Source organism: Entelurus aequoreus, linkage group LG05 (assembly GCF_033978785.1).
Source record: "Entelurus aequoreus isolate RoL-2023_Sb linkage group LG05, RoL_Eaeq_v1.1, whole genome shotgun sequence".
NCBI lineage: Eukaryota > Metazoa > Chordata > Actinopteri > Syngnathiformes > Syngnathidae > Entelurus > Entelurus aequoreus.
The window spans coordinates 39,143,215-39,170,870 of NC_084735.1; the positions used below are offsets into that span (position 1 = coordinate 39,143,215).

Sequence of the window (27,656 nt, forward strand, 5' to 3'; positions counted from 1 at the left end):
TTGTTCTTGAACTGTTCAACAATTTGCTCACACATTTGTTCCCAAAGTGGTGACCCTCGCCCCATCCTTGATTGTGAATGACTGAGCATTTCATGGAAACTGCTTTTATACTCAATCATGGCACCCACCTGTTCCCAATTAGCCTGTTAACCTGTGGGAAGTAGTCTTTTTTGAAACATGTTGCAGCCATCAAATTCCAAATGAGCTAATATTTGCAAAAAATTACAAAGGTTTCCAGTTCGAACATTAAATGTCTTGTCTTTGCAGTCCATTCAATTGAATATAGGTTAAAAAGGATTTGAAAATCATTGTATTCTGTTTTTATTTACAATTTACACAACGTGCCAACTTCACTGGTTTTGGGGTTTATAGAAGCTGGGTGAGCACAAAGAAAAGGTGCTTACCCAGCAATATAATAGTTCATGCTTTTCAGTCAGTAAAAATTGGTGTCCTATCGCATTCATCTCACCATATGAACTATAACTTATTTCACTAATTATTATTTTTAATATTATTACTTATGGAGTACATTGTGAATAAATTGAGAACAGGAAGTGAACAAAAGTGTTATGCTATGCAAAGGAAAAGGGGTAGGATTAAATAAACTCTGCTTCTTGCTACTCCTTTTCGAACATGTTGAATAGAGCAACTACAAATTGTGATGTATCATGTTGTATGCATGCATGTTGGAAATAAACTCAAACTCAAACGTTGTAACAGACAAAAGCCGAGAGTCAGGGCCGGCATGACTTGACACTGTGTATTTGGAGCTAGGACCCAAGCTATGTCGACATAAATGGAGTGCTTTTGCTGCACTGGCAAACAATGTTATTATGGATAGAAAGGGTTTTTGTATTTCGCGAGGAGGACACTGTTCAAAGAAAATGCATCACAACAAAGACAACATGTTTGTGCTAACAAACCCTGCAGTGGTACAAACTTATTTCCGCCTACCCAAATTCAACTGGAGATGTCGACGGCCAGCTTGATCAACCAGACAACTGTCCATCGAGTGAGTAACTACACTATTGATCATGATACATGCAGCGCATCATGCTTGTTAGTACAACTTCATATATGCTGTGTACAAACAAAACATTACATGTGGGTTAGTACTTTACAGATACTGTAATATGATTGTTCATGCTTTTCAGTCAGTAAAGATTGGCGTCCTTTCGCATTGTGTTGTGCGTTACACACTCAAAAGCAAATCAGCTGCTGATGCAACAAATGGTGTACGTAGCATTGGGAGTGTCTCCGTGAGCAAACTGTTGTGTAACTTACTAAGCTGGGAAGAACAGTTTGTCCGTGTTCGCTCTTACCAATAACAATGTCGCTACAGCTTGGTTATTATGCGGGTTAAGGAAAGTAATAACCAGTATTGTTGGTGGTTTTTGGATGCATTTTAAAGGCCTACTGAAACCCACTACTACCGACCACGCAGTCTGATAGTTTATATATCAATGATGAAATCTTAGCATTGCAACACATGCCAATACGGCCGAGTTAACTTATAAAGTGCAATTTTAAATTTCCCGCTAAACTTCCGGTTGAAAAACTCCTTTGGATATGACGTATGCGCGTGACGTCACGACGGCAACGGAAATATTCGTACCCGATGTGTCACCATACAAAAAGCTCTGTTGTCATCGAACAATTCCACAGTATTCTGGACATCTGTGTTGGTGAATCTTTTGCAATTTGTTTAATGAACAATGGAGATTGCAAAGAAGAAAGTTGTAGGTGGGATCGGTGTATTAGCGGCTGGCTGTAGCAACACATCAAGGAGTACTTACTTGGATAGCAGACGCGCTAGCCGATGCTAGCCGCCACCGCATCTGTGATCGGGTGAAGTCCTTCGTCGCGCCGTTGATCGCTGGAACGCAGGTGAGCACGGGTGTTGATGAGCAGATGAGGGCTGGCTGGCGTAGGTGGAGCGCTAATGTTTTTATCCTAGCTCTGTGAGGTCCGGTTGCTAAGTTTCTAAGTTAGCTTCAGCGTCGTTAGCAACAGCATTGTTAAGCTTTGCCAGGCTGAGAATTAATAACCGTGTAGTTACATGTCCATGGTTTAATAGTATTGTTGATCTTCTGTCTATCATTCCAGTCAGGGATTTATTTATTTTGTTTCTATCTTCATTGGAGCCAGATGCTATCAGGTTAGCTCAGTAGCTCAAGAGCTTCGCTGATGTATTGTCGTGGAGATAAAAGTCACTGTGAATGTCCATTTCGCGTTCTCGACTCTCATTTTCAAGAGGATATAGTATCCGAGGTGGTTTAAAATACAAATCCGTGATCCACAATAGAAAAAGGAGAGTGTGTGGAATCCAATGAGACCTTGTACCTAAGTTACGGTCAGAGCGAAAAAAGATACACCCTGCACTGCCTCTCTAGTTCTTCACTCTAACGTCCTCATCCACAAATATTTCATCCTCGCTCAAATTAATTGGGTAATCGTCTCTTTCTCTGTCCGAATCTCTCTCGCTCCATTGTAAACAACGGGGAATTGTGACGAATTCTACCTCCTGTGACGTCACGCTAATTCCGGTATAGGCAAGGCTTTTTTTTAACAGCGACCAAAAGTTGCGAACTTTATCGTCGTTGTTCTATACTAAATCCTTTCAGCAAAAATATGGCAATATCGCGAAATGATCAAGTATGACACATAGAATGGATCTGCTATCCCTGTTTAAATTAAAAAAAATCATTTCAGTAGGCCTTTAAGGGTGATTTAAAGGCAGAATGGATTACTCCCATCATCTGCATTGCTAGCCACCTAGGAAAAGCCGATTATTACAAATTAAAATGCGTAAAACAATCAAACCTAGGTGTTCTTGTCACAAGGAGAGTTAACAAAAAGGGCGCGCCCCCTTTAAACTTTTTTTTAAATATCACTGGTCTTTTCAGTGCTGAGGCTCTTTATTTCTTTTATGAGAATTATAAAATCATGCCGAACACAAATGTCCACTACCGAGGACGCTGGCGCTCTTGCTTTCAAGCAATTTCCCAAAACTGTCTAAGAGGGAAAAAAGGCATTAAGGAAGCAAAACAGGGTTCATTTAACATACACCTTTTATTTTTGCATCAAAGAAAATATGCCCTACTGTATGTCGCTGTGTATTCCTGAGGGCAAACCGGCCTGGAAGGTGAATATTCCTCAGAGGCAAAGCCTTCGCCAGAAAAAACAATCTCAAACAGTTCAGACTGAATTGGCTGTAAAAACAGCAAAAGCATTTCCCAATAAAAAACAGAACTCCATATTTGGCAACATTAAAATCAATACAGCTTTTTTAAGGTGATGGTATAAATCCAGTGTGGGACACAATGTTTTTTGTATTTTTTGTATGGATAACCACAAATAAATTATCGTGTGGTGCCAGGTGACATCAAAGCACAACATGATTTATTGAGAATTTAGTAGGAAATCATACAAAAGTTAAACTTGCCTACTTTCTGATAACGCAAGCATCAACGCACCTGCACATTCTTGGGATTTTGGTATGCTTTCATGAAATGTTGACAAAGGGGATCAACAGTTGTATATCATGAGTACATATCCGTTCGTATAATCTTACTAAATTATACAGCGGAACCTCAACTCTCAAATTAAAATTGTTCAACACTTTAGAGAAAATATACCTTTTTGACATGATTTTAGACATCAGCATTAATCCCGTGAGGCGTCAGAGTACTGTAACTAACAAGATCTAATTTTAGCTTGCATCAAATGATTAACTCCACAACTTAACTTCCTGTGTGCTTTATAGGACTCTTAACCGGCATCGACAAAACCCACAATATTTATGACTTTGATTCAGATCTTCTGTAATGTGTTTCATGCATTTGAGTTCTTGTTTGTGCTGTCTGACAAAAAAAGCAAAAAGTATTGCTAATGTAGACGGTTGTGTTAGCTTTTTGCGCTATTTCCTCACGATCAAGCGGTTATCTTTCTATCGTTATAACGTCGTTCAATACTTCAAACAGTGCATGTTAAAAATTAAATGTGTAACGGTAATGGATTTCCTAGTCATATGTATCATTAGACCAGTGTTTGAAAAATGTCCATAACATGTATACTGTAATATAGAGTTAATAGTAGTTGACTCTGGAACAATCAAATGCACAACAGACCTCAATTGATGTTAAAATTAAAACAGACTGGTAGACCGGCGCTGTATGACGGATTGTGTTCGACTTTGGAAGTTCTGCTGTATTTACAACAAGCCTAACAAGGTAATACATGACGTGTGACTCCCAGTGACTTGTGGTATTGCAGTTTGAAAATTGCACGGCTATCAGATGACTGAATTGGAACCATTAATTGGAAATGAATGACCAAAATTAATCCTTGGATGCACAAATAGTTATATTATATTAACAAAGTATTTTAAAGAATGGCAGTGAAATGACACAATCTTTGCTTTAGATATCACGTAATGTGTCGCTTTGTTACGGTCAAAGTGTTACCCTTTGCAAGGGGTCATTGTTAGTATAATTCATAGGACAATTCACAGCACAAATCATATAACAGTTTGTTGCCGCATTTCATCCAAGCTATCACGTGTGTTGCGCCCTCCATCGGACTCAACATATGGGACATTTTTGGAAACGACTGCAGCACAGCCCCGTAATAAGTATCCTCGCCATAATGATTCTCCTCTTCAGCTTTGCTGACAATGGAGTTGTGCTTATTTTTACCAAAACGCTCTGTGCAAAGTACAACAATACAGTAGCCTCATCAAAATAACGGTTTGCGTGTCAATGAAAAATGACTCACTGTAATAAATGATAAATAAATGATAAATAACTGTAATAAACCACAAGAAACACAATCAGGGTAGCTTGCATAGCAAAGCAAACGAAAAAAACCATACAAAATATATTTACACATTATGCAAGTCCTTTTTTCATTTGCATTATTTTTTTTGTTGTGATTTTTCTCCTTCATCTCCTTTGCGTGATTTGTTGTACACCAAGTGATAGATAGTAGAAGTGGTCATACAGCATGTTGACTCTTTGAAGAGGGGGGAGATGAAGGAAACACTGGTGAGACTGGTGTTTGTGTCCTGTACATGACATTTACAGCTCAACATGTTCATTTGCATGTTCCTCTGGCTTCAGCTTTCAAACATCATTCTGTGTCACTCACAGAGAGACAATCTCAAAGCACTTAGAAACAAGGTGTCATGGGACAGGCATCCACTGCAAGCAAAAAAGCGTCCAATAGACTCTAAAAGACAAATAACACAAACCAATAAACAACTGAAAGCTGCTGGGGAGACAATGCTTTTTTTAATGTGCATCACTATAATCTATCACTTTAAGATACGGCATACTAAGTATTTGCACAGTGGAAATGTGTATTGTCCATTATGGATTCAAAATGAATCAGCCAAGATGCAAACTTTCAGCTTTAAGAGTTATCCCTGAAATGTGCTATTTACCATTCGGGATTTAAAGCCTTTATGCAGAGTACTTCCTTTTTTTATCTCCATCAAAGGCTCAAAGTGACTTGTTACTTAAATAATTGTAAATGTTTAAACATGAATAATGAAATTGCATGTAAATGCTTAAAAGCTGAACTGAAATGTTGATGAAATAGGTAGAATGAATGTTGAAATATGTATGATGATTGTATGAGTGTGTAGAATGAATGTAAGAATTTGTAGAATGAATGTTGAAATATGTGGGATCAATGTAAGAATTTGTAGAATGAACGTTGAAATATGTAGAATGTTGAAATATGTAGAATGTTGAAATATGTAGAATGAAAATAGGAATTTGTAGAATGAATGTTGGAACATGTAGGATGATTGATAAAATATGTAGAATGTAGGAATTTGTAGAATTAATGTTGAAATATGTACAATGAATGGGTAAATATGTATTATGAATGTAGGAAAGTGTAGAATGAACATAGGAATTTGTAGAAGGAATGTTAAAATATGTAGAATGAATGTTGAATTATGTCAAATGGATGTAGGAATTTGTAGATTGAATGTTGAAATAAGTAGAATGAATGTTGAAATATGTAGAATACATGTAGGGAATTTTTAGAATTAATGTTGAAATACGGTAAGTAAAATGGATGGTGAAATAAGTACAATGAATGTAGGAATTTGTAGAATGAATGTTGAAGTATGTAGAATGAATGTTGAAGTATGTAGAATGTTGACATGAGTAAAATTAATGTTAGGATTTGTAATGTTAAAATATGTAAAATGTTTGTAATGTTAAAATATGTAAAATGTTAATATGTGTATAATGAATGTAGAAATGTGTAGATTGAATGGTTAAATATGTAGAATGAATGTAGGAAAGTGTAAAATGAACATAGGAATTTGTAGAAGGAATGTTAAAATGTGTAGAATTAATGTTGAATCATGTAGAATGGATGTAGGAATGTGTAAATTGAATGTTGAAATAAGTAGAATGAATGTTGAAATATGTACAATAAATGTAGGAATTTTTAGAATTAATGTTGAAATACGGTAAGTAGAATGGATGTTGAAATAGGTATAATTAATGAATGAAGTATGTAGAATGTTGACGTGTGGAAAATGAATGATTTCTGGAATGAATGTTAAAATATGTAAAATGTTAATATGTTTATAATGAATGTAGAAATGTGTAGATTGAATGGTTTAATATGTAGAATATATGTAGGAAAGTGTAGAATGAACATAGGAATTTCGTAGAAGGAATGTTAAAATATGTAGAATGAATGTTGAATCATGTAGAATAAATTTAGGAATTTGTAGAATTAATGTTGAAATACGGTAAGTAGAATGGATGTTGAAATAAGTAGAATGAATGTAGGAATTTGTAGAATGAATGTTGAAGTATGTCCAATGTTGACATGTGTATAATGAATGTAGACATTTGTAGAATGAATGTTAACTGTAGAATGTTGACATGTGTATAATGAATGTTGAAATTTGTAGAATGAGTGTTAAATTATGTAGAATCACCAAAAATGATTCCCGGGCGCGGCAACAGCTGCTGCCCACTGCTCCCCTCACCTCCCAGGGGGTGAACAAGAGAATGGGTCAAATGCAGAGGACAAATTTCACCACACCTAGTGTGTGTGTGACAATCATTGGTACTTTAACTTTAACTAGAATGAATGTTGACATGTGTATAATTGAGTGTAGAAATGTGTAAAATAAATGTTGAAATATTTAGAATGTTGACATGTGTATAATGAATGTTGGAATTTGTAGAACGGATGTTGAAATATGTAAAATGAATGTTGAAATGTTGGAATAGTTGAAATGATTAAGAAATGTGAGAAATGTGTAGCATTCACACAATGCAGACGCAATTCTGAAGGAATTAATGAACATTTCAATGACTGTCGTCTGAAAGCCAAGGAAATTGCAGAATTTCCTTTTGAAATAATTTAAAGTTAAATAGAAGATATTTTGAACACCTTCACTTCTGTTGCTGCTTGTTTGTGGGTCTTGCTGCCCTGACTTTTGTCATCAGTCAGTGGCTCAGGTGGTTCAGGCTACTGAATTGATCCGTGAAGAATAAGTGTGAGTGTTTTTTGTTTGTTTGTTTTTGTTAGTCAGGTACACTTTGGAAAAAGTACACATGCCATTAATAAACATTCATCCTTCTTCTTTTTGTTTCCAGTAGTACAGACCCAAGTACAGCAAAGCCAGATTAGAATTTGACAGAAAACAATAATGTCCCATTATTTGGATAAATAAAACCAAGGACCAACTTGTATCAAAGTTATAGCAAAAAAATGGTCTCACTGGTGTTTGTTGATGATGTGACTCCTGACAGAAGTAACACAATGAATTTACTCACATTTAGCTAGATGCTGTACATCCAATGGGACAGTGCTTTTGATTGTCAATAATCCCAAAATATACAGCAAAATCAGCTCCTCACTTTTATAAATGTAATTAATACTCTTTAATCACGCCAGTCACTTGATTTGAACCTAACAGAGCAATCTTCCCACTTACTCCAACTAAACCGAGAAAGCAAGACCCACCAACAAGCAGCAGGCAAAAATGCAGGCCTGACAAATATTTTGCCAGTCTGTAACCTATTGAAACCCCCAAAAATGTAAATTGGGTAACACTTTAGTATGGGGAACACATCCTAAGTAACACATATTTAATTAAGAGGTATTTGGTTAGGGTAAATTGGCCCTAGTGTGTGAATGTGAGTGTGAATGTTGTCTGTCTATCTGTGTTGGCCCTGTGATGAGGTGGCGACTTATCCAGGGTGCACCCCACCTTCCGTCCGAATGCAGTTGAGATAGGCTCCAGCACCCCCTGCGACCCCGAAAGGGACAAGCGGAAGAAAATGGATGGATGGTTAGGGTTAGAGGGTTAGGGTTGTATAATAAGGCCATGCAGAATAAGGCATTAATAAGTACTTAATAATGACTAATTAACAGCCGATATGTTACTAATTTGCATGTTAATAAGCAACTAATTAATGGTGAATATGTTCCCCATACTAAAGTGTTACCGTAAATTGTTTTAAAATCATCAGCTACGTGCAGGATCGTTGCCTTCACATTCAACAGTAATCTCAGAAAACACGAGTGAAGATCAATGTTTGCAGGATATAATTCAAAATGAAAACGGTACTTCTGAAGATAACATAAATCCCTTAAAGTTTGAGGAAGGATGGTTTAGAATTGGTCTCAGTCCAAGAATAAACAAGGCAGACTAGCCAAATCATGACATCGGCCCTTTGCCTGGCAGGGAATTCACTTCATTCAAATACGACAAACACACATGGGTCTCTGCAGTGACCACTTCACAATAACGATATGCAAAGAACACACTAATTGTTTTCACAAGTTCAGACACTTACAGTGATCCCTTTTCTCTGTGCTGCTTGTGAGAAGTTTCCCGTTGTGGGAGGCTTCTGTACCAGGTCTTTTGTGGGAACCCCGGCTCAATGTGGCCCTGTTGGATGCTGGCGTGCCGCCCCAGGGAGTCATATGCTGCCTCTCCAGCGTGGACACAGTCACCATGCACTCCTCGGGGGGATCTGAGGCGGTACTTGCCCAGCGGGACCCGGTGCTGTGAAGGCTCTTCACTGCAGGTGCGTGGGCTGCTGAGTGGATGGTAAATGAGGATCATCGTCAAATGACACCAATCAGGGAAATTATTTTGATGGACTAAAAATTCGTGGCACAATGTATCTCACTGCACATCTGCAAAGGTCCGGATCAAACAACAACACAATTATAGTGAAAAAATATTTACAGTATTTAAAGCCGTAATTTACCTTCCGTGTTGCTGTCTTTTCTTCTGGGTAGTGTCCCGACCTTAGCCGTCTGGGACTTGAGACCAGCTAGTTGCGCCCTCTTGTGGCCAAGGCTATGTGTGTTTTGCAGGCCACGATCTGTCGTGCCAGCGCTGTCGGATCGACTCAACTGGGAGCCTTTACCTACAGTTGGCCGGAGAAAAAATTCATTTCAACATTTACATTTTAGAATATGGGAACTTTCTTGGGGAAATGAAGGAGTTGCACCAAGGATCATAGTAAAGATTTAGCGACCCTAGTGCTATACATATTGTGGTCACAGAGGGTGATAAAGGCACTTAGCTGTTCAAAATATGGTGCTAAGTCTACTTTTGCCAACAAAGAACATTTAACTCAAACATGGCAACTCTCATGTACAGAATAATAGCTAGGTGGCAAGCGTGAGTATTACATAAAAGACTAAAACACTGGTGACATTTTTACCCAGTTGTATGTTTTTAGTGGTGTTTTATTGCGCATCATTTGAAAAATATGTACTTTATTTGGTTTAGCTAGGTTATTTACGATCGCTTCTACGTTGCACCGTTGTTTGGTCTGATACAAAATTGCTCATCTTTTTACTTTGTTTATAAGTTATACTGTGAACATAAAAATACACATTTTGTGTTAGTGTTGTGCTGCAGGGATTTTTTGGAGAGTGATGATAACATGTTTTCAAACGGTTGAAAAAAGGACATTGGTAAAAAAAATTTCAAAGGCAATGTTTTTTTATTAAAATGTCGTATAAATAGCGCATATTTTTACGTTGACAATAAAGTAAAACATATGAACACAATCAAGTTAGAATTAATTTCAATTTACAACAAAGTGTATAGCATTGCCTTAAATGGCAAAGGAGCCCATACTAAAATAGACGTCGCATAGGTTTGTCATTTAGCACGGCTGCTACAGCAACGTATTTCTTATAAAAACGTATTCTTGTAAAAAGGGCTCGGCAGCGCATGCACTTTTTGCGTCGGATGAAAAGAGCACAGGTCCCTCCCCCATTCTCACCACATTCTACAGAAGCACTATAGAGAGCCTACTGACCAACTGCATCTCTGTCTGGACTGGAGCCTGCAGTGCCTCAGACTGGAAGTCTCTGCAGAGAGTGGTGAGGACGGCGGCAAAGATCATCAGGACTCCTCTTTGCCCTATCCAGGAAATTGCAAAAAGCCGCTGCCTGACCAGGGCTCAGAAAATCAGTAGCGACTCCTCCCACCCCCACCAAGGACTGTTTTCACTGCTGGATGCTAGAAAGAGGTTCCGCAGCCTCCGTAGCAGAACCTCGAGGTTCTGTAACAGCTTCTTCCCTCAGGCCATAAGAGTCTTGAACGCATCATATTCATAATCCTCCAAAAACTTATTAATTTGCTGGAATATAAAGACAATATAACATACATCCATAAACGTGGATGCATATGCAAAAGTGCAATACATTTATCTGTACAGTAATCTATTTATTTATATCTGCACCTTATTGCTCTTTCATCCTGCACTACAATGAGCTAATGCATTGAAATTGTGTTCTTATCTGTACTGTAAAGTTAAAATTTGAATGACAATAAAAGGAAGTCTAAGTCTAAGTATTTACTAGTTACTGTACATATATTATGTACAGTACTGTATGTGTATGCAAAGTTGTGCAGTTAATTGAAAAAAAGGCAATTCCATGTACACAGTATGTGCCTGAACTGCAAAAAATAATTTTTTAAATGTTCATATAAAAGATATATATCAGAGACAAACTAAAAAAATAGTTGACTCAGCTCAACAACAACAAACAAGGCACATGAATATTGACACTCCAGCATGATTATATCCTCTGTGGACATTCTGCCACTATGCTGCCTTTGTTGACAATAATACAGTGACTTACAATATGTGACAGCCCAACAAAAGATAATTAAATGTTTGTTTTGCTAATGTTTGCGAATATTTTTAGACCCGCTGACCTGTATTGTGCCCCACAATAGCATATTAAGTGATGATGCACATGTTTGTCCATTAGCCTATCAAACAGTGTAGTCTAAAAATGTTGTATTTTAGTCCCTGCGGGAAGCGCTGTCATGCTCTAAAGAAGAAAAAAAAAAGCCTATTTATATATTTAAATTATTTCTTCAATTCAAGACATGACACTTGACAGTCGAGCTTTACCGGTTTTTTAATATATTATTTTATAGTTTTGATGTCTTTGTGAAAACAACTTCAAGGGAATTTTAAGAGCCTGTCTGATTACAAACTTTGGCGAGCATTATTTACAGTGACAGAAAATAACCTAGTTTCAATGTGCATAGTTTGAAATGACGAATGTCCTTTAGGTTTTATTTGAAGCCAATTTAAGAGTGTGTGTGAGTTGCATTCCACTTCTGACAGAGCAACGTTTTTAATGAGTAGAAGGAGCAGTTATTCATAACATTCTGCAACATTATTGAATACCTTATTTTTTTACACACCTGAGACCTCAAGATTATCCAGTGTGTGTCCAGGAGAGTAGTCAAAGCCACATAAATTCTTTGACACTACAGCATATCTTTCTTCCTCCTCATCTTCTGAGAGGCGAGTGTCTCCCAAATCCGAGCCCAGTGTAGAAGACATAAAGTCCATTGGAGGGATGGGGGTGTTGGTCATGTTTGAATTGCTCTTCATGTGCCTGAGACAGAGTGCACATACAGAGGAAATCAATGAATAACAAGACAATTGTGGGATTTAAATAAATAATGAGGTTAGACATAAATGCAAAAAAGAATCTGCATATCCAAAATGAGACTTAACTGATTACATTCTTCGTGCTGGTGTGTGTTGTGCAAACAATTGGGTTTTAAATGGACTGGATAAAGGATATCTGGATGGGCAAAGACTGACAGCAACATCTATTATCTCTTCCACAACTATCCTGCATGATGGCTCACGTCCCACCATCGAGGCAATGCATGCCTAATTACCACCTCTATTTACTGATGTCAGAACAGTTGAGGAGCCTAAATCCACTTATTACAATCTAGAATGTGTTGGTGATAAAATGTCTTGTTTTCTCAGCCTCTACTATCTTTGGAGATCTGGTTTAAATACAAAATCATAAAAAAAAGAAAGGTAGATTAAGGCTAAAAATGTTAACATGGGCTTATAAAATGCCACTGATGTGCACAACACAAGGTAAATGATTAATTCATTCAGATGCAGCCTCTCCCAGCTGGCTTCAGGGGAAAGATGGGGTATACCCTGGACTGGTCACCAGTAAATCACATCAAGAACCATTCACACATATGAACCGTCGTCTTTTGTTGTGTTTTTTCCCCTTCTTCCTCAGTTTGGTGGCTCGTCCGGGATAAAACAAAATGAAAGAAACACACTGCAAAAGACAAGGGCTCGAGGGCCGTAACAGCCTATCATGCATGAAACCCCATGCACTTACAGTATGTGTTACATAACATAAGTAGCATAACACATTTATCAAGCTACGCAATAGGTATACGGGCATGGACTTGACACATGGAGTAAAAAAATCATACATCTACAATCACGTCTTCATCTGCCATGTCTTACAAATATTTTGTTACAGTCTATCTTCCCAAGTGACAACACTCAAGAAATCAAACTTGGATATACAGTACTTAAGCGTAGTCATTGTCTAACATTTACTACTACCGTAATGTCTTCATGAAAGAGTGGACGAGGATTCCAGTAACAGCTTAGCTCAGCTGAATTCCACACCAAAGAGGATTAAGTGAGTGCTTGATAACAATGGTGATCACACCGAATTTTTACACGTTGGGAATAGGGTTGTACGGTATACCGGTATTAGTATAGTACCACGATACTAATGAATCATTTTCGGTACAATACCGTCTCTGAAACGTACCGGTCCCGCACCCCCCCGCGCCCGTGTCGAAGTCACCTTGTGACATTGCTGGTTTACGAGAAAACGAGCATGTTCGGCGGCACACAATTGATTGATTGATTGATTGATTTAAACTTTTATTAGTAGATTGCACAGTACAGTACATATTCCGTACAATTGACTACTAAATGGTAACACCCGAATAAGTTTTTCAACTTGTTTAAGTCGGGGTCCACGTTAATCAATTCATGGTACAAATATATACTATCAGCATAATACAGTCATCACACAAGTTAATCATCAGAGTATATACATTGTATTACTTACATTATTTACAATCCGGGGGGTGGGATGTGGATGGGCCACATCCCACCCCCCGGATTGTAAATAATGTAAATAATTGTATGCATGTATGATGTATGATCCTGTAACTACTTGGTATCGGATTGATACCCAACTTTGTGGTATCATCCAAAACTAATGTAAAGTATCCAAACAACAGAAGAAAAAGTGATTATTACATTTTAACAGATGTGTAGATAGAACATGTTAAAAGAGAAAGTAAGCAGATATTAACAGCAAATGAACAAGTAGATGAATAATGAATTTTCTACCACTTGTCCTTAATAATGTTGACAAAATAATAGAATGATAAATGATACAATATGTTACTGCATATATGAGCAGCTAAATTAGGAGCCTTTGTTTGTTTACTTACTACTAAAAGACAAGTTGTCTAGTATGTTCACTATTTTATTTAAGGACTTAACTGCGATAAGAAACATATGTTTAATGTACCATACGATTTTTTGTTAAAATAAACCCAATATTGCAAATTTTTTGGGGTCCTTTTTATTTAGAAAAGTACCGAAAAGTACCAAAAAGTACCGAAATAATTTTAGTACCGGTTCCAACATATTGGTATCGTTACAACACTAGTTGGGAACAATTTCAACATGTTCACTGTGAGGTTCACTGGTGTTTCCTGTATTTCGACAATAATGACTGTGTGTTGAGTTCTCAGCTGTACATTGACTACTCTTAGACATATCCAAATTACCTTTTTATAGTATTGTCTCCTGTGAAGATATAATTACATGTTTTTTGAAATATGAGGGGTGTACCACTACTCACTTTTGTAATGAGATTATAGGACGAATCCTTACCAGGCTTGTTTGGCTACTTCATATTGGTAAGCCCGAGTCAGCTCATCCAAGTGGGCTTGCAAAATAGACTGCATTTCCTCATGGTGGGCAGAGCTGAGAGAGGATGATGACGGCTGGTTGTAAGTAGCTCCTGCCGACGCTGGTGAAGATGTTCTTCCTCTCAAAGGAGGAGTCGGACCTCTCTCCTCTTCTCCATCATCGTCCAAACTCTGGTGGCGGTAGGACGGGAGCGAGAGAGGCGGGGCCCAACTGTTGTTATCATATCTGAAATGTCCACAACATTTTGATATTCACTCCATCTATTTTTGATAGTTGTGCGGACATTTAGAATGTAACGCAACAGCAACATACACCCACCGTCCACATAAGGTTAAACTAATAACACAGTTAGTATTTTGGATGTAGTTTGCTCCATACCTGTTAACATTTGTATTCGAAAATATGAGACATATTCAAGGGATTTCCATTGTGCTTTTATTTTGAAGGCCTGTCTTTTTACAGGCCGCACAATAGCCAATATTTACCAAGTGATTACGAGGTTGAGTGAAATGGAAGCTGTCCCTGCTCGCAGTACTGAAAGATTTTATTTTTCATGGAAGGTAAACATGTTGGAATATTATTGTTATGAAAAGATACCCAGAAATAAAAACAAAATGCAGGAATATCCCTCGACAAATGGGAGGGTTTCATTGATTATGGTTTTAAAACTACCCATAATCATCGACTAGACATTCTTGCATTATTCTTAGGAAATGAAAAATGTGCAGGTAACACCATAACTTTTCTTGATTTACACAGTGTATTGTACAACACATATTTTAAATATCTATATATTAAGAGCAAATCAAGTTTTGTTTTCAAAAATACAGGGTCACATTTTACGCCATGTTTATTTTGATAGTTATTGTAGAGGACAGTACTGCATCCAGGGACATAATTTCAGGTTTGGAGAAATAATAATAATTAACTAACTACTAAAAATTAGTAATAACACAGAAATAACAATGAACATTATTGCACTAAAACAGAGCAATACAAATATCAATATAATAAACACTATTGATAATGAATAATAACAATTACTTATATTACCAACATTACAATCACTTCATATGCAACAAATGTAATGAATACTTGGATCACAAAAGAAAGCAGATAAAGGGGTGAGAGGAAGAAAGAGGAGCGGACTATACTAACCCTATACATTGTTATAATAAAAATAGGTTAAGCATTAGCGGTGTTCCGTGTTTCAACCAAGTTTCCCCCAACCTTAATATATCTTTGTCTTTTTAACACTGAAAAATAACATGCACTAAGTTGAATGGAGACGAGTCAAACATTACACCAAGTAGAAAACAGCCGTTCAATCTAGAGCCTTTTTGTCTTTAGACCGGCCACAAGCTTATTGAATGCAGCAGCTGACCAATCAGTGGTCAGATGCACCGACAGGTAGTTGGATACAGGTACAGAAACCAGAAGACAAAAGAAAGCTAAGTCTCCCAGGATGGACCATGTTTCTATTTTGCTTTTATCGACCTCCATCTGCAGATTATAGCATATTTGATGTCCTTAATGGGCAAACTGAGACAATTCAAGGATCTTACCCAAGATCAGAGGTCATTATTCTTGGAGACATGAGTGCACACCATGAAGAATGGCTTGGTAGCTCCAAAACAGATGTCCTTGTCACTTTATAACTTACACCAACTTGTGGAAGACCCAACCTGACATGGAAGAGATGGAGCCTGCTCCAAACTTGAGCTTCTTCTTACCATTTCACCTGATAATCAAGCTGTTTCACTTAAGGCTCTTCTTGGTTCACCAGACCACTTTGTTGTTACCACTGTAGCAAACTACTGACTTCTAATTGCAGGCAAACCCTATGCATGCAAGGTTTGGTTATATAATAAAGCAGACTGTGAAGGTATGTGCACATACCTTTCCGAGGTAGATTGGTCGACCCTTACAAGTAGCTAAGATGCCAACAACGCATGGCCCTGCGTCAAAGACAACATTAGTGATGCAATGGACTTGTTCATACCCTCGAGACACCCCAAGCATCGCTATTCTGACCATGGTTCAATTAAAAGTGTCACAATGCAGTGCATGCCAAACAAAAAGCTTACAAAAAGTGGCAGAAGATATACACAAGAGAGTCATGGATCCAAAACATAAATGCAAAAGCTAAAAGCCAGCGTACCATACGCCGATCTCATGTACAATTTGCTCATCACCCTGAAAAACAACTCAAATATGCAAATAGTAGGCTTTGTAAAGAGTGTGACAGACAGTAATACTTCCCCCGCTGTTCCCCCTCTGAAGACACATGATGGGAAAAGGCAGACCTTCTGAAAAAATGTTTTAGTTAAGAATGCCCATCTCGATGACAGAGGCCAGGCTACACCATCCCTGCAATCTGAGACAACCAAGTCAATATCTTCCCTCAGGTTCTGGCCCAAGATTGTCATCAAGAAACTTTGCAACCTTGATACATCAAAAGCGATTGTTGCACATGGCATCTCGGGCTATGTCTACACTAAGGCGGATAACCCCTTAAACCAGGGGTCTCAAACTCAATTTACCTGGGGGCCACTGGATGCAGAAACTGGGTGAGGCTAGGCTGCGAGAAAAGATTTCTTAAAAAAATCTAACATGCACTTTTTAATGAATTCACCTTCTTTGAATGGCTATCCCGCCCTAGCAACATACTTGCCAACCCTCCCGATTTTTCCGGGAGACTCCCGAATTTCAGTGCCCCTCCCGACAATCTCCCGGGGCAACCATTCTCCCGAATTTGTCTCGATTTTCACCCGGACAATAATATTAAGGGTGTGCCGTGATAGCACTGCCTTTAACATCCTCTACAAGCTGTCGTCGCGTCCGCTTTTTCACCATACAAACAGCGTGCCAGCCCAGTCACATGTTGTATGCGGCTTCTGCAGACACATGTTAGTGACTGCAAGACATACCTGATCAACAGCCACACAGGTCACACTGAGGGTGACCGTATAAACAACTTTATCACTGTTACAAATATGCGCCACACTGTGAACCCACACCAAACAAGAATGACAAACGCATTTCGGGAGAACATCCGCACCGTAAGACAACATAAACACAACAGAACAAATACCCAGAACACCTTGAAGCCCTAACTCTTCCGGGCTACAATATACACCCCCGCTACCACCAAACCCCGCCCCCCCAACCCCGCCCACCTCAACCGACGCACGGAGGGAGGGTTGATGTGTGATTTCCAAAAGCGTCTGCACATTGTGTGTGTGTGGACAAGGATAAGGTTAGGTGGGATTTACCCTGGATAACCTTAGCTTAGTGTAAAAGGGACCTCAGCCACTGTCTTGAAGAGCTGTGCTGCAGAGCTTTCTCTTATTATTTGCAAACGTTTGAACATATCCTTTACTAGCAAAATGGTACCAACAGTATAACAAAAGGACTCAGGTCGTAGCAGTGCCCAAGAAGGGAAACAAATAAGACCCATCAAACTACCAACCCATTTCGCTCCTACCAATCATTTCGAAGGTTATGGTAAGCACTATCAGTGACCACATCCTTAAATGTTTAGACAGCAACAACCTTCTCAGCGATACTTAATATGGTTTCTGGAAGAATAGGTCTACTGTTGACCTGCTATCCTACATCAATGGTGGAATGATTGTTTGGATGCCCTACAACAGTGGTCCCCAACTACCGGTTGGTACCGGGCCGCACAAGAAATAAAAAAATAAAAAATAAAAAATAAATATTATTTATTTTTTATTTTTTATTAAATCAACCGAAAAAACACAATATATACATTATGTATCAATATAGAGCAATACAGTCTGCAGGGATACATTCCGTAAGCACACATGATTGTATTTCTTTATGAAAAAAATAAAATAAAATAATAATAATAATAATGATGTGTTTACAATAAGAAACAATGTACATCCAATTAATTTGTTGCAGACACCCAAAAAACAGTCTTCATAGAAAATAACTCTAGTTTTACATTCCGAAAACAATGCCAAATATATATAAATTACAAATTAAATGGACAAATGAACATTTAACATCACGTTTACCTTCATTGAAGACTGTTGTTGGCAAAGACGACAATGCTGTAGCGGAATGCCTTTTCTCTATGTTTTTTTTTTATTTTAATAGTATTTCTCACTTTCTTTATCAAAGCGCTGGCACTCGAAACTATTTGGCTCCACAGTGACTTATTTTGCAGCCATACTCAAAAAAAAAAGCAGAGAGACTAGAACACCAAGTAATTGTCCTAAAACAGAGTTAGTGTATAATAAAGGCCATATACTTTTGGTGAAAATTAGCGCATAAAACAGAATATTACCCAAACCGAGACGTATCCAAAAGGAGGCACGGTACCATTATAATTAATTTTTTGTTGGCTATTGCCCTTGACCTTAAAGGGGCTGCCCATTAGTGGTTTAACAACTTCTTACAAAATGTTTTTAATGTCTATATTTTTCACAATCACTAATTGTATTGAATAAAAGACGGGAACGTGTGCACATACACAGAATAAGTCAATTTGCATTCATGTTGTTGAGATTAGTAGCTAAAATTTGCACAATTTCTACCATTAGCTGACCACAGACAAAGCTGTTTTGGGTACGGGCATAGTTTTACATTGATATATGCTAAATGCCAAAAGAGGGTGGGATACAACGCTTACAACACTCTGGAAAGTTATCGCCCTCCAGCCGTCAACATAAAGGTTGCAAACAGCACCTGTAAGGGTCCCTCTACATGCAAAGTTCACTGTAGATTTAATCACATTTAATCTCAAATATCGACATACCTTATTATAATAACATAGCTCAGAAAAGACAATGCACAGCCTAACACAGACAAAACACTTTTCAGGGACATAGTGTGTGCTTGTAGTTATTGAGAATCATTGCACTTTTTATAGTATTTGATTGGATTTATATTGAATGTCCAACAAAAACAAAAGCACAGACTTAAGGCGTGGCGAAGTTGGTAGAGTGGCTGTGCCAGCAATCGGAGTGTGGCTGGTTACCGGGGTTCGATTCCCACCTTCTACCTTCCTAGTCACGTCCGTTGTGTCCTTGGGCAAGACACTTCACCCTTTGCCTCTGATGGCTGCTGGTTAGCGCCTTGCATGGCAGCTCCCGCCATCAGTGTGTGAATGTGTGTGTGAATGGGTAAATGTGGAAATACTGTCAAAGCGCTTTGAGTACCTTGAAGGTAGAAAAGCGCTATACAAGTACAACCCATTTATCATTTATAACACAGGTGCAGGGTGTGCTGCATGACCTCTGTTGCAATGTGCTTGTATGGTTTTATAATAATAATAATAATAATAATACCTGGGATTTATATAGCGCTTTTCTAAGTACCCAAAGTCGCTTTACATGTTAAAAACCCATCATTTATTCACACCTGGTGGTGGTAAGCTACTTTCGTAGCCACAGCTGCCCTGGGGTAGACTGACGGAAGCGTGGCTGCCAATTTGCGCCTACGGCCCCTCCGACCACCACCTATCATTCATTCAACATTCATTCACCGGTGTGAGTGGCACCGGGGGCAAGGGTGAAGTGTCCTGCCCAAGGACACAACGGCATGGTAAGAGGCGGGGAGCGAACCTGCAACCCTCGGGTTTCTGACACGGGTGCTCTACCCACTACGCCATGCCACCCCAATTTTATGTTTGCGTGTGAGGAGACTGATGAGATATGAACGTATCTTACCCTCCTCCGTGGCTTTCCTGAGGGTAGCGGTCAAGGTCAACCTCAGTACCAGGCAGAGGATGCATGGGCGGTGGAGGCAAGGGCATGTTAGCCCAACATGTCCCATTTGATTTAGAGGTCTTGTTTCCACCCTTCACCTTCTTTTTCTTCCCAGCCTTCGCACCTGAGGGAGGGTAACACGAGATGGAAGTTTAGTCTTTTTGGTGCCAGGCTAACAAATCCCTGTGCATACAAACACTGGGTAAGACCTTTCATACACACACAATGCAGAACTGCCTCTATATTGTTGCCAACCTGTTTCTCATTCATCACTTTTCTTTTTGAGTGCTGATGGCATATCATGACTTCAAAATGTTATATTTCTCAAATAGGAATCAAAACCCGAGGCAAAACACTTTCGTCGAGCTTCTTCTAGTTTATCTCGGGTTAGTCGTGACATTTAGCTCAGAACGGCTTATTGTGAACAGTACAACAGCACACATGCAGAAATGCCTCTCTGATACGTACTAACAATTTATACTGCATAAATCATAACGCCGATGGATTTTCCGCCAGTGCTAATCAAGTTAACCCAAAGAAATGCGTCATGATTATGTGACATTTCTGGGCTAGATAAGCTCCCAGGGTAGAACTCTGATGAAGACCGAAGAGTAATTAAGAGCATTATCCTAAGGCCTCATTTTCAGTGAATATGTAAATAAATTCGCTCTTTTCTGTTTTGCACTTTCTGTGGTTTAGTTTGCCAACTCCCTTGCAGGAAAAAGACTGCTAAAAACTGTCACGCTATGTTTTGTTCCTGGGCATTTTTGTATTTGCATGTGCAACATCCTCAAACACAAAATGTTGTACCGGTGGCAGGGCGTCTATCAGTAAGCGAGTAGCCCAGGTTGGCTATTTCCTGCTGGGCCTGCAGAGACGCCTTCCAGCGGGGATCTGGCCTGTCTACAGCAAGCTCGTGGAAGCTGTTGGACTGGAGTATCTGGGTGGTGGCGTAAGGGGTGGGCTGGCTGTCCTGCACGGGGCTGCTATAGCCTGCCTTCCCCATGAAGTCAATACTGCTGTAGATGGCACCATCTGACAGCATGGTGCCTGTCTTCTCCACAGTTGCGGATGGTAATACATCTGCGACAAAGAAGTGAGGGGGTACACGGATCACCCGGGGATTAGATGACATGAACTTAACAATCTTTAAGGTCATTAGTGTTCCCTGCTGCTCTTGTTCTGTGCATTCGTTAAAAAAACTCTCAAATAGACTTGATTTGAATGAACGTGATTATCTGGAGCCATAATTAACGTGCAACATGCTGTGGAAGCCCCGTGGAGTGTTCACACAATGATGACCGGACCTCTCCTGAGCTTGATATATACATGCACGCAAACACTTACTCATTTATCAATACCACCGCATTTCTTAAACAATAGCGGCGTATGTGTTAAGAATGGGGGCCACACAGTCGATGCTAAATAGCACAAATTTAATCCGAAATATCAGCCTTGTCAAATCACGTTAGCCAAGTCTAGCCCTCAAAGGCACTTTTAATTTCTCTGCGTGTTTGTTTTAATGTCAGTCCCCTGTCACTCTGCATACCGGAGGATGAGCATCAAATCTGTCGGACCAGGCAATGCTAAAACTGTAAATCCCATCAGCCTGCCATGTTTGTGTTTACCTCCTCGGCCAAAGTTACCGCTGCCCTTCGGACTCCCCAATCCTCCGTTTGCTGGGAGGCTGGTGGAGGGCCACGAGTCCGCCAGCCAGGGTAGACCAGGGTCACCCGCTTTCAACAACCCTGGACGACTGAGGGAAGGATGTTCACAGGGACACAGTGGGAAGATTAGAAGCATTTTATTCAGTAAAAATCTGCATGCATTTTAAATTACATTTTCTTGCTGCTTTAAAAAAGAAAAAGCTGTGAAAACTTATTCTGCATACATTTTCTCCAGTGGGTAAGCCTAAAGCAAAGACGAGTGAAAAAAGGGAGATGTAATATGGCAAGTCTATATATCAAATTTCTGCCTCCCCCTCTAACTCCACACGCCGAAACTCCCTGAAGAAACCAGGCAGGTCTGAATACATACTAAATCCACTTTAGAGCCTTAGCAAAACAGAAATTTACATTTTAAATTGAGACTCACGGACCGCCTCTGGCAGCTCCGCTACATGGCTGCATTGTCTCCATGGCAACAGAGACAGCAAAAGCCCATTAGATCCTTTCAGAAAGGCAGGGTTCTTTTTTTTTCCCGCCATTGAAATACAACAGTAATGCACACAGGCGTTGATTTCCGAGTCGGAAAGTTGTGAGCAGCAATTCAGGAAGAAGAAAAAAATAAATACATGTTGTATCAGCTGAGATGGCAAAACATTTGCATGCCTCATGCAGCCTGTTCGCATGTTTGCTTAATGCGCGAGCACACGCAGTGAATTTTCCACTGGGCCTGACTCGCCAAGCACCAGGGGAATTGTTTACAGCTGACTTGGTGATGGCTCGAAGGTGTTCAAACAATTACATCAATAATTTCCATTGTAAAATACACAAGCACATACAGACATTTGCATACATCTACCAAGAAGCACGTGCTAATGCCAAGGTAACAACACATGTGTGTGTGTGTGTTAATCCGTTGTGGTGTTTATTTTAGTCCGTCATTAGCAACATTTGCCGTGCCTCTGGTTTTATCTGATTGCCTACTTGGAAAAAGATAAATGAATACAAATTAGCAGAGCTATCTTATCTATATTTCTTTTTGCGAGACAGATTTCCCTACTTTTAGTGCCTTAAAATACTTTGTTTTTTTTAGCTAGCAGCTAATTCTAATTAAGATGAAGATTAAGATTAGGACCCTTTCAATGTCATTAACACGTTTTACATGCAAAGCCTGAAAATTGTCTTCACCATTGAACACATCAGATTACACAACAAGCACACACCATTAGTGACACACTGGAGCACTGGATGACTTCCCAACACATGATAAGCAAATGGAGTTTAGTGCCTTGGCATGCTTCTCTCCAATTGCTAAAGAAACAAAGAATGTATATTTTAAGGTATCAATCCTATGGTCTTATGCACCCCTCAAAAATTTTTGTTTGTGGCCCAGCAAAATGACACCTACAGCTACTACTAAAAAAATACACATATATATTGCATAATAAAGATTACAAATGTATTAATACTATTTTTCATCTCAAATGTTCTCTTTTTTTCCACCCTTCATAACAATCCCATAAATAGTCTTTTAGGGAAACTGCACTTTAAAAAAAATTGCCCATCATTCACTATTTTTATGTGAGAGAAGAAGACACGTGTTGCTCTTTTCTGTGCGTTCTAAATAGTAAAAAACTTATAGCAAGAGGAGACTAACTTTGCAGGTAATAGGGGGAGTCATCTATTCTGCCTAAAAAGCTGTCTACAAAATCATCGAAAAACCGCCATTTACATGTCGTGACCTGCATATTGACCAAGCTATTCCAAAATTGTTATTGTAAGCGCTAACACAGAGGAACTACTTTTCTGGCGTAAGAAACACTCACACGGTTTCTCCGGGCACTAGCAAAATGTAAGCTTGCCACTGAGCTGCTGCTGCTGATTGTCTTTAAATTTGGAAAAGTTAATGCTAGATTAGAAAGCATGCTTCACACTTGTCTAGTAGAAGGTTTTGGCCAAAAGCCTAGAAGGTGGTGAACATTGAAACTCAACTTTGACCCGAAGACATCGCTATAGGAAGACGCAGCAAAATGCTTGTTTCATCCCAGCTTTTTAAAAAAAATCAGGATTGAAGATTATGCTGAATTCATAATCTAAACAGGAAACCCAAGCCTGGTGCTGAAAGATAAAACTATCCCAGCAGACATTGTAAGTTACTTTTTTATTATGTTTGTAATTTGTATTTTTTGTGTCATTTCATTTTTTTAATTTTTTTTTTAAATTTATTTATTTATTTCAGGCAATGACATAAAAAAGTACAAAGTGCAAAAGGTAATGTATAGTATGTAATGCATAATTGTCCAGTTTTGCCTGAAAGGGAGTGGGAAGAAGATAATTTATTTAATCCCACCCCCAGTTCTCCATTCAGTGATTATTCACATGAGTTTCACTCTTACTTTGTTCAAGGATTATAATACAGATGTTGTATCATAGTGGCATTACCACAGGTAACAATAATTTGTATCAACATTGTAGGAATAATGAATATACCAACAATGGTAATAGACAACATAGCAATAATGGTAATAGACAACATAGCAATATTGGTAATAGACAACATAGCAATAATGATAATAGACAACATAGCAATAATGGTAAGAAAACATTGAGCACATGTTAACACTTTGAGACAGAGTATAGCAGCAGGTCAAATTAAAGACCCTCATCTCTATATTTGAACCAGACCCCATGTTTGTATAATAGTTTAAATCGATTAATAGTTTGGCATTGCTTGTGTTGTAAGTCCAGTTTGTTCCATAGTTTTACTCCGCATACAGATACACAAAAAAATTTAACGAGTGGTTTGAGCTCTCGGCAATAAGAAATATCCAAAGCCTCTCAAGTTATGAGCCTGCACTCGTCTTGTACATTTTTTTTGTAGATTAGGTGGCAATAATTTGTTAAATGCTTTATATAAGATTATTAATGTATTATATTTAACAAGGTCAAATTTAAACAACTTTGATTGCATAAACAGATTATGAGTATGTTCTAAATAACCAACGTTGTGAATGATCCGCACTGCTCTTTTCTGTAATATGATCAGAGGATGAATTGTGTTGTGGTAAGTATTCCCCCATACTTCAACACAGTATGTAAGGTATGGGAGTACCAAGGTGCAGTATAGAGTACGGAGTGCATTTTCATTGAGTTATAGTTTTGCTGTGTTTATAATTGAAAGGCTTTTGGAGATTTTTGTTTTAATGTGTCTGACATGAGGTTCCCATTAGTGTCTCACTAGAACGGGATCTGCTTAGCACCCAGCTTCTAAAATTTGTGGTTCATCCTCCTTATATCCAGGCTCAAAAACAATAACGTTTTGGATCATCATTTGTCCCGAAGTAGTTGTCATTAGCACTTACAAAGTCTGCAATGAATAGTGGTAGTTGTTAACGTAAATGGTGTTAGTTGCTATGCACTCTGTGAAATCAAAGCACCCAGAAAACAAGTGCCGGTAATGTTTAAAATAACCAAATTACTGTAGATATTACATATTACTATGAATGGGCCTGTGCACCGTTATTGGAGATTGTTGAATTATTTTTAGAGGGCTTTATAGGCGAAGTATGCAATGTAAACCCCCATCACCTGTATTGTTAGCTGCTTCTTGCAAGCAGTTTGGTTTGTCTTAGAAGATGTTACGCCTGTCATCCAAGTAGGCTTTATCAGTTCATGCTTATAGACATAGAATGGTCAGATCTAGTCTAACTATTTATATTCCAACACATGGACGGTGTGCCTGGGCAAGGATGGTTCCGTCCTACTGTAGCGAAAAAAACAACTGTTGAGATGCAAAAGAGCAACCCTTCTGAAAATGCCAACGACAGTTGCTAAAGTGGAATTTCCTCTTGTAAGCATTGGGTTTTGGTACCAGCTGCACCTGCTAGACTAAATCTGACCAACCTAAATCTAAGACTAGAACTGACCAATCTAAGTCTAGCAAAATGAACTGATGAAGTCTACTTGGCGAAACGTCTTCGAAGACAAACCAATCAGTCCAATTTCTTGGATGGAATGCCCTGAGAATACAATCATCTGGATTAATAAGAACACCCATAGACATACCTCTTACTAGCAGTTTCTTACTATTTAGATCGCACAGAAAAGAGGAAGACGTGTGTGTTCGTGTCTCACAAAGGGATTGTGGATGATAGGCAAAATTTTCGCGGGGTGTGCTGGAGGCTATCTCAGTTGCTTTCGGGCGGTAGGCGGGGTACAAGTCACCACCTCATCGCAGGGCCAACACAGATAGACAGAAAACATTCACACTCACATTTACACACTAGGGCCAATTTAGTGTTGCCAATCAACCTATCCCCAGGTGCATGACTTTGGAGGTGGGAGCAAGCCGGAGTACCCGGATGGAACCCACGCAGTCACGGGAAGAACATTAAAAACTCCCCACAGAAATACCCCGAGCCCCGGGACCGAACCCGGGACCTTCGTAATGTGAGGCACATGCACTAACCCCTGCTGCCCTGCTAATTGAATCAAACCCTCCAAAATGCCACTAGTTATTGAAAATATAAACAGTGCACATCTACATTCACTTAAACATGATCAGAGCATACGAGTTGTGGTTATAATCAAGAGTGTTTACGCCAGGAGCTGGCTCTGTATGCACCACTTTTACCACCTATGGAATAAACTTTGAGTTTTTGGGGTCCAGGAAATTGTTCTTCAACTTAAATGGACCAGTACAAAGTCAAATAGGCCAGCGCTTAAATAGCACATTCATCACCTCCCCATTCGTCCTCACATTAGCAGTGAATACGACAGCAGCCCACCTTCATTAACTGGTCGCATTCATTGCAAAACGGGTGATTAATGACATCATCAAGTATTATATCAGTGCAAATCATACATTGTTATAAGAAGGAAAGATTATTTGTATGCTAATTATATTATTCAGGAAAAAAAGTATTTATCACAGTTGAAATGAGTACCTGACATTGAGCAAAAAGACAGAGATTGAAATATTATGTACAGTCACGATCAAAAGTTTACATACACATGTAAAGAACATAATGTCATGGCTGTCTTGAGTTTCCAATAATTTCTACAATTTGTATTTTTATTTTTATTTTTGTGCAAGTTTCACTGCAATAAGGCGCTTTTGGTAGCCATCCACAAGATTCTGGCAAGCTTCTGGTTACGTTTTTGACCACTCCTCTTGACAAAATTGGTGCAGTTCAGCTACATTTGTTGGTTTTCTGACATGGACTTATTTCTTCAGCATTGTCCACACGTTTAAGTCAGGACTTTAGGAAGGCCATTCTAAAACCTTAATTCTAGCCTGATTTAGCCATTCCTTTACCACCTTTGATGTGTGTTTGGGGTCATTGTCCTGTTGGAACACCCAACTGCGCCCAAGACCCAACCTCTGGGCTGATGATTTTAGGTTGTCCTGAAGAATTTGGAGGTAATCCTCCTTTTTCATTGTCCCATTTAAAGCACCAGTTCCATTGGCAGCAAAACAGGCCCAGAACATAATACTACCACCACCATGCTTGACGGTGGGTATGGTGTTCCTGGGGTTAAAGGCCTCACCTTTTCTCCTCCAAACATATTGGTTGTTATTGTGGCCAAACAGCTAAATGTTTGTTTCATCTGACATCACATGGACAAAGATAAGACCTTCTAGAGGAAAGTTCTGTGGTCAGATGAAACAAAAAATTGAGCTGTTTAGCCACGATACCCAGCAATATGTTTGGAGGAGAAAAGGTGGGGCCTTTAATCCCAGGAACACTATGTAATCAAATATTAACTTTGCTGTATGTATACTTTTGATGCAGCAGATTTGATCACATTTTCCGTAGACCCATAATAAATTCATAAAAGAACCAAACTTCAGAAATGTTTTTTGTGACCAACAAGTATGTGCTCCAATCACTCTATCACAAATAAATATCAATCAATCAATG

The 27,656-nt window shown here is 38.9% G+C and overlaps 1 protein-coding gene across 5 annotated transcripts in view; it reads right to left on the bottom strand.

The window, feature by feature from the left end:
- Window positions 1–3,057: 3,057 nt before the first annotated feature.
- The window catches only part of LOC133650617 (roundabout homolog 2-like), a 222,582-nt gene continuing 197,983 nt past the window's right edge, over window positions 3,058–27,656 (bottom strand). For 2 of the 5 annotated variants that reach the window (XM_062048089.1, XM_062048093.1), the window contains 8 exons: window positions 21,697–21,824; window positions 20,879–21,151; window positions 20,030–20,192; window positions 14,289–14,552; window positions 11,738–11,934; window positions 9,264–9,425; window positions 8,844–9,089; window positions 3,058–5,229 (listed from right to left, as the gene is read on the bottom strand). In XM_062048089.1, coding sequence (XP_061904073.1) covers window positions 5,228–5,229; window positions 8,844–9,089; window positions 9,264–9,425; window positions 11,738–11,934; window positions 14,289–14,552; window positions 20,030–20,192; window positions 20,879–21,151; window positions 21,697–21,824 — 1,435 coding nt within the window. In that variant the 3' untranslated portion in view covers window positions 3,058–5,227. The remainder of the gene's footprint in view (window positions 5,230–8,843; window positions 9,090–9,263; window positions 9,426–11,737; window positions 11,935–14,288; window positions 14,553–20,029; window positions 20,193–20,878; window positions 21,152–21,696; window positions 21,825–27,656) is intronic. The other 3 variants (XM_062048091.1, XM_062048090.1, XM_062048092.1) reach the window with 3 other exon arrangements.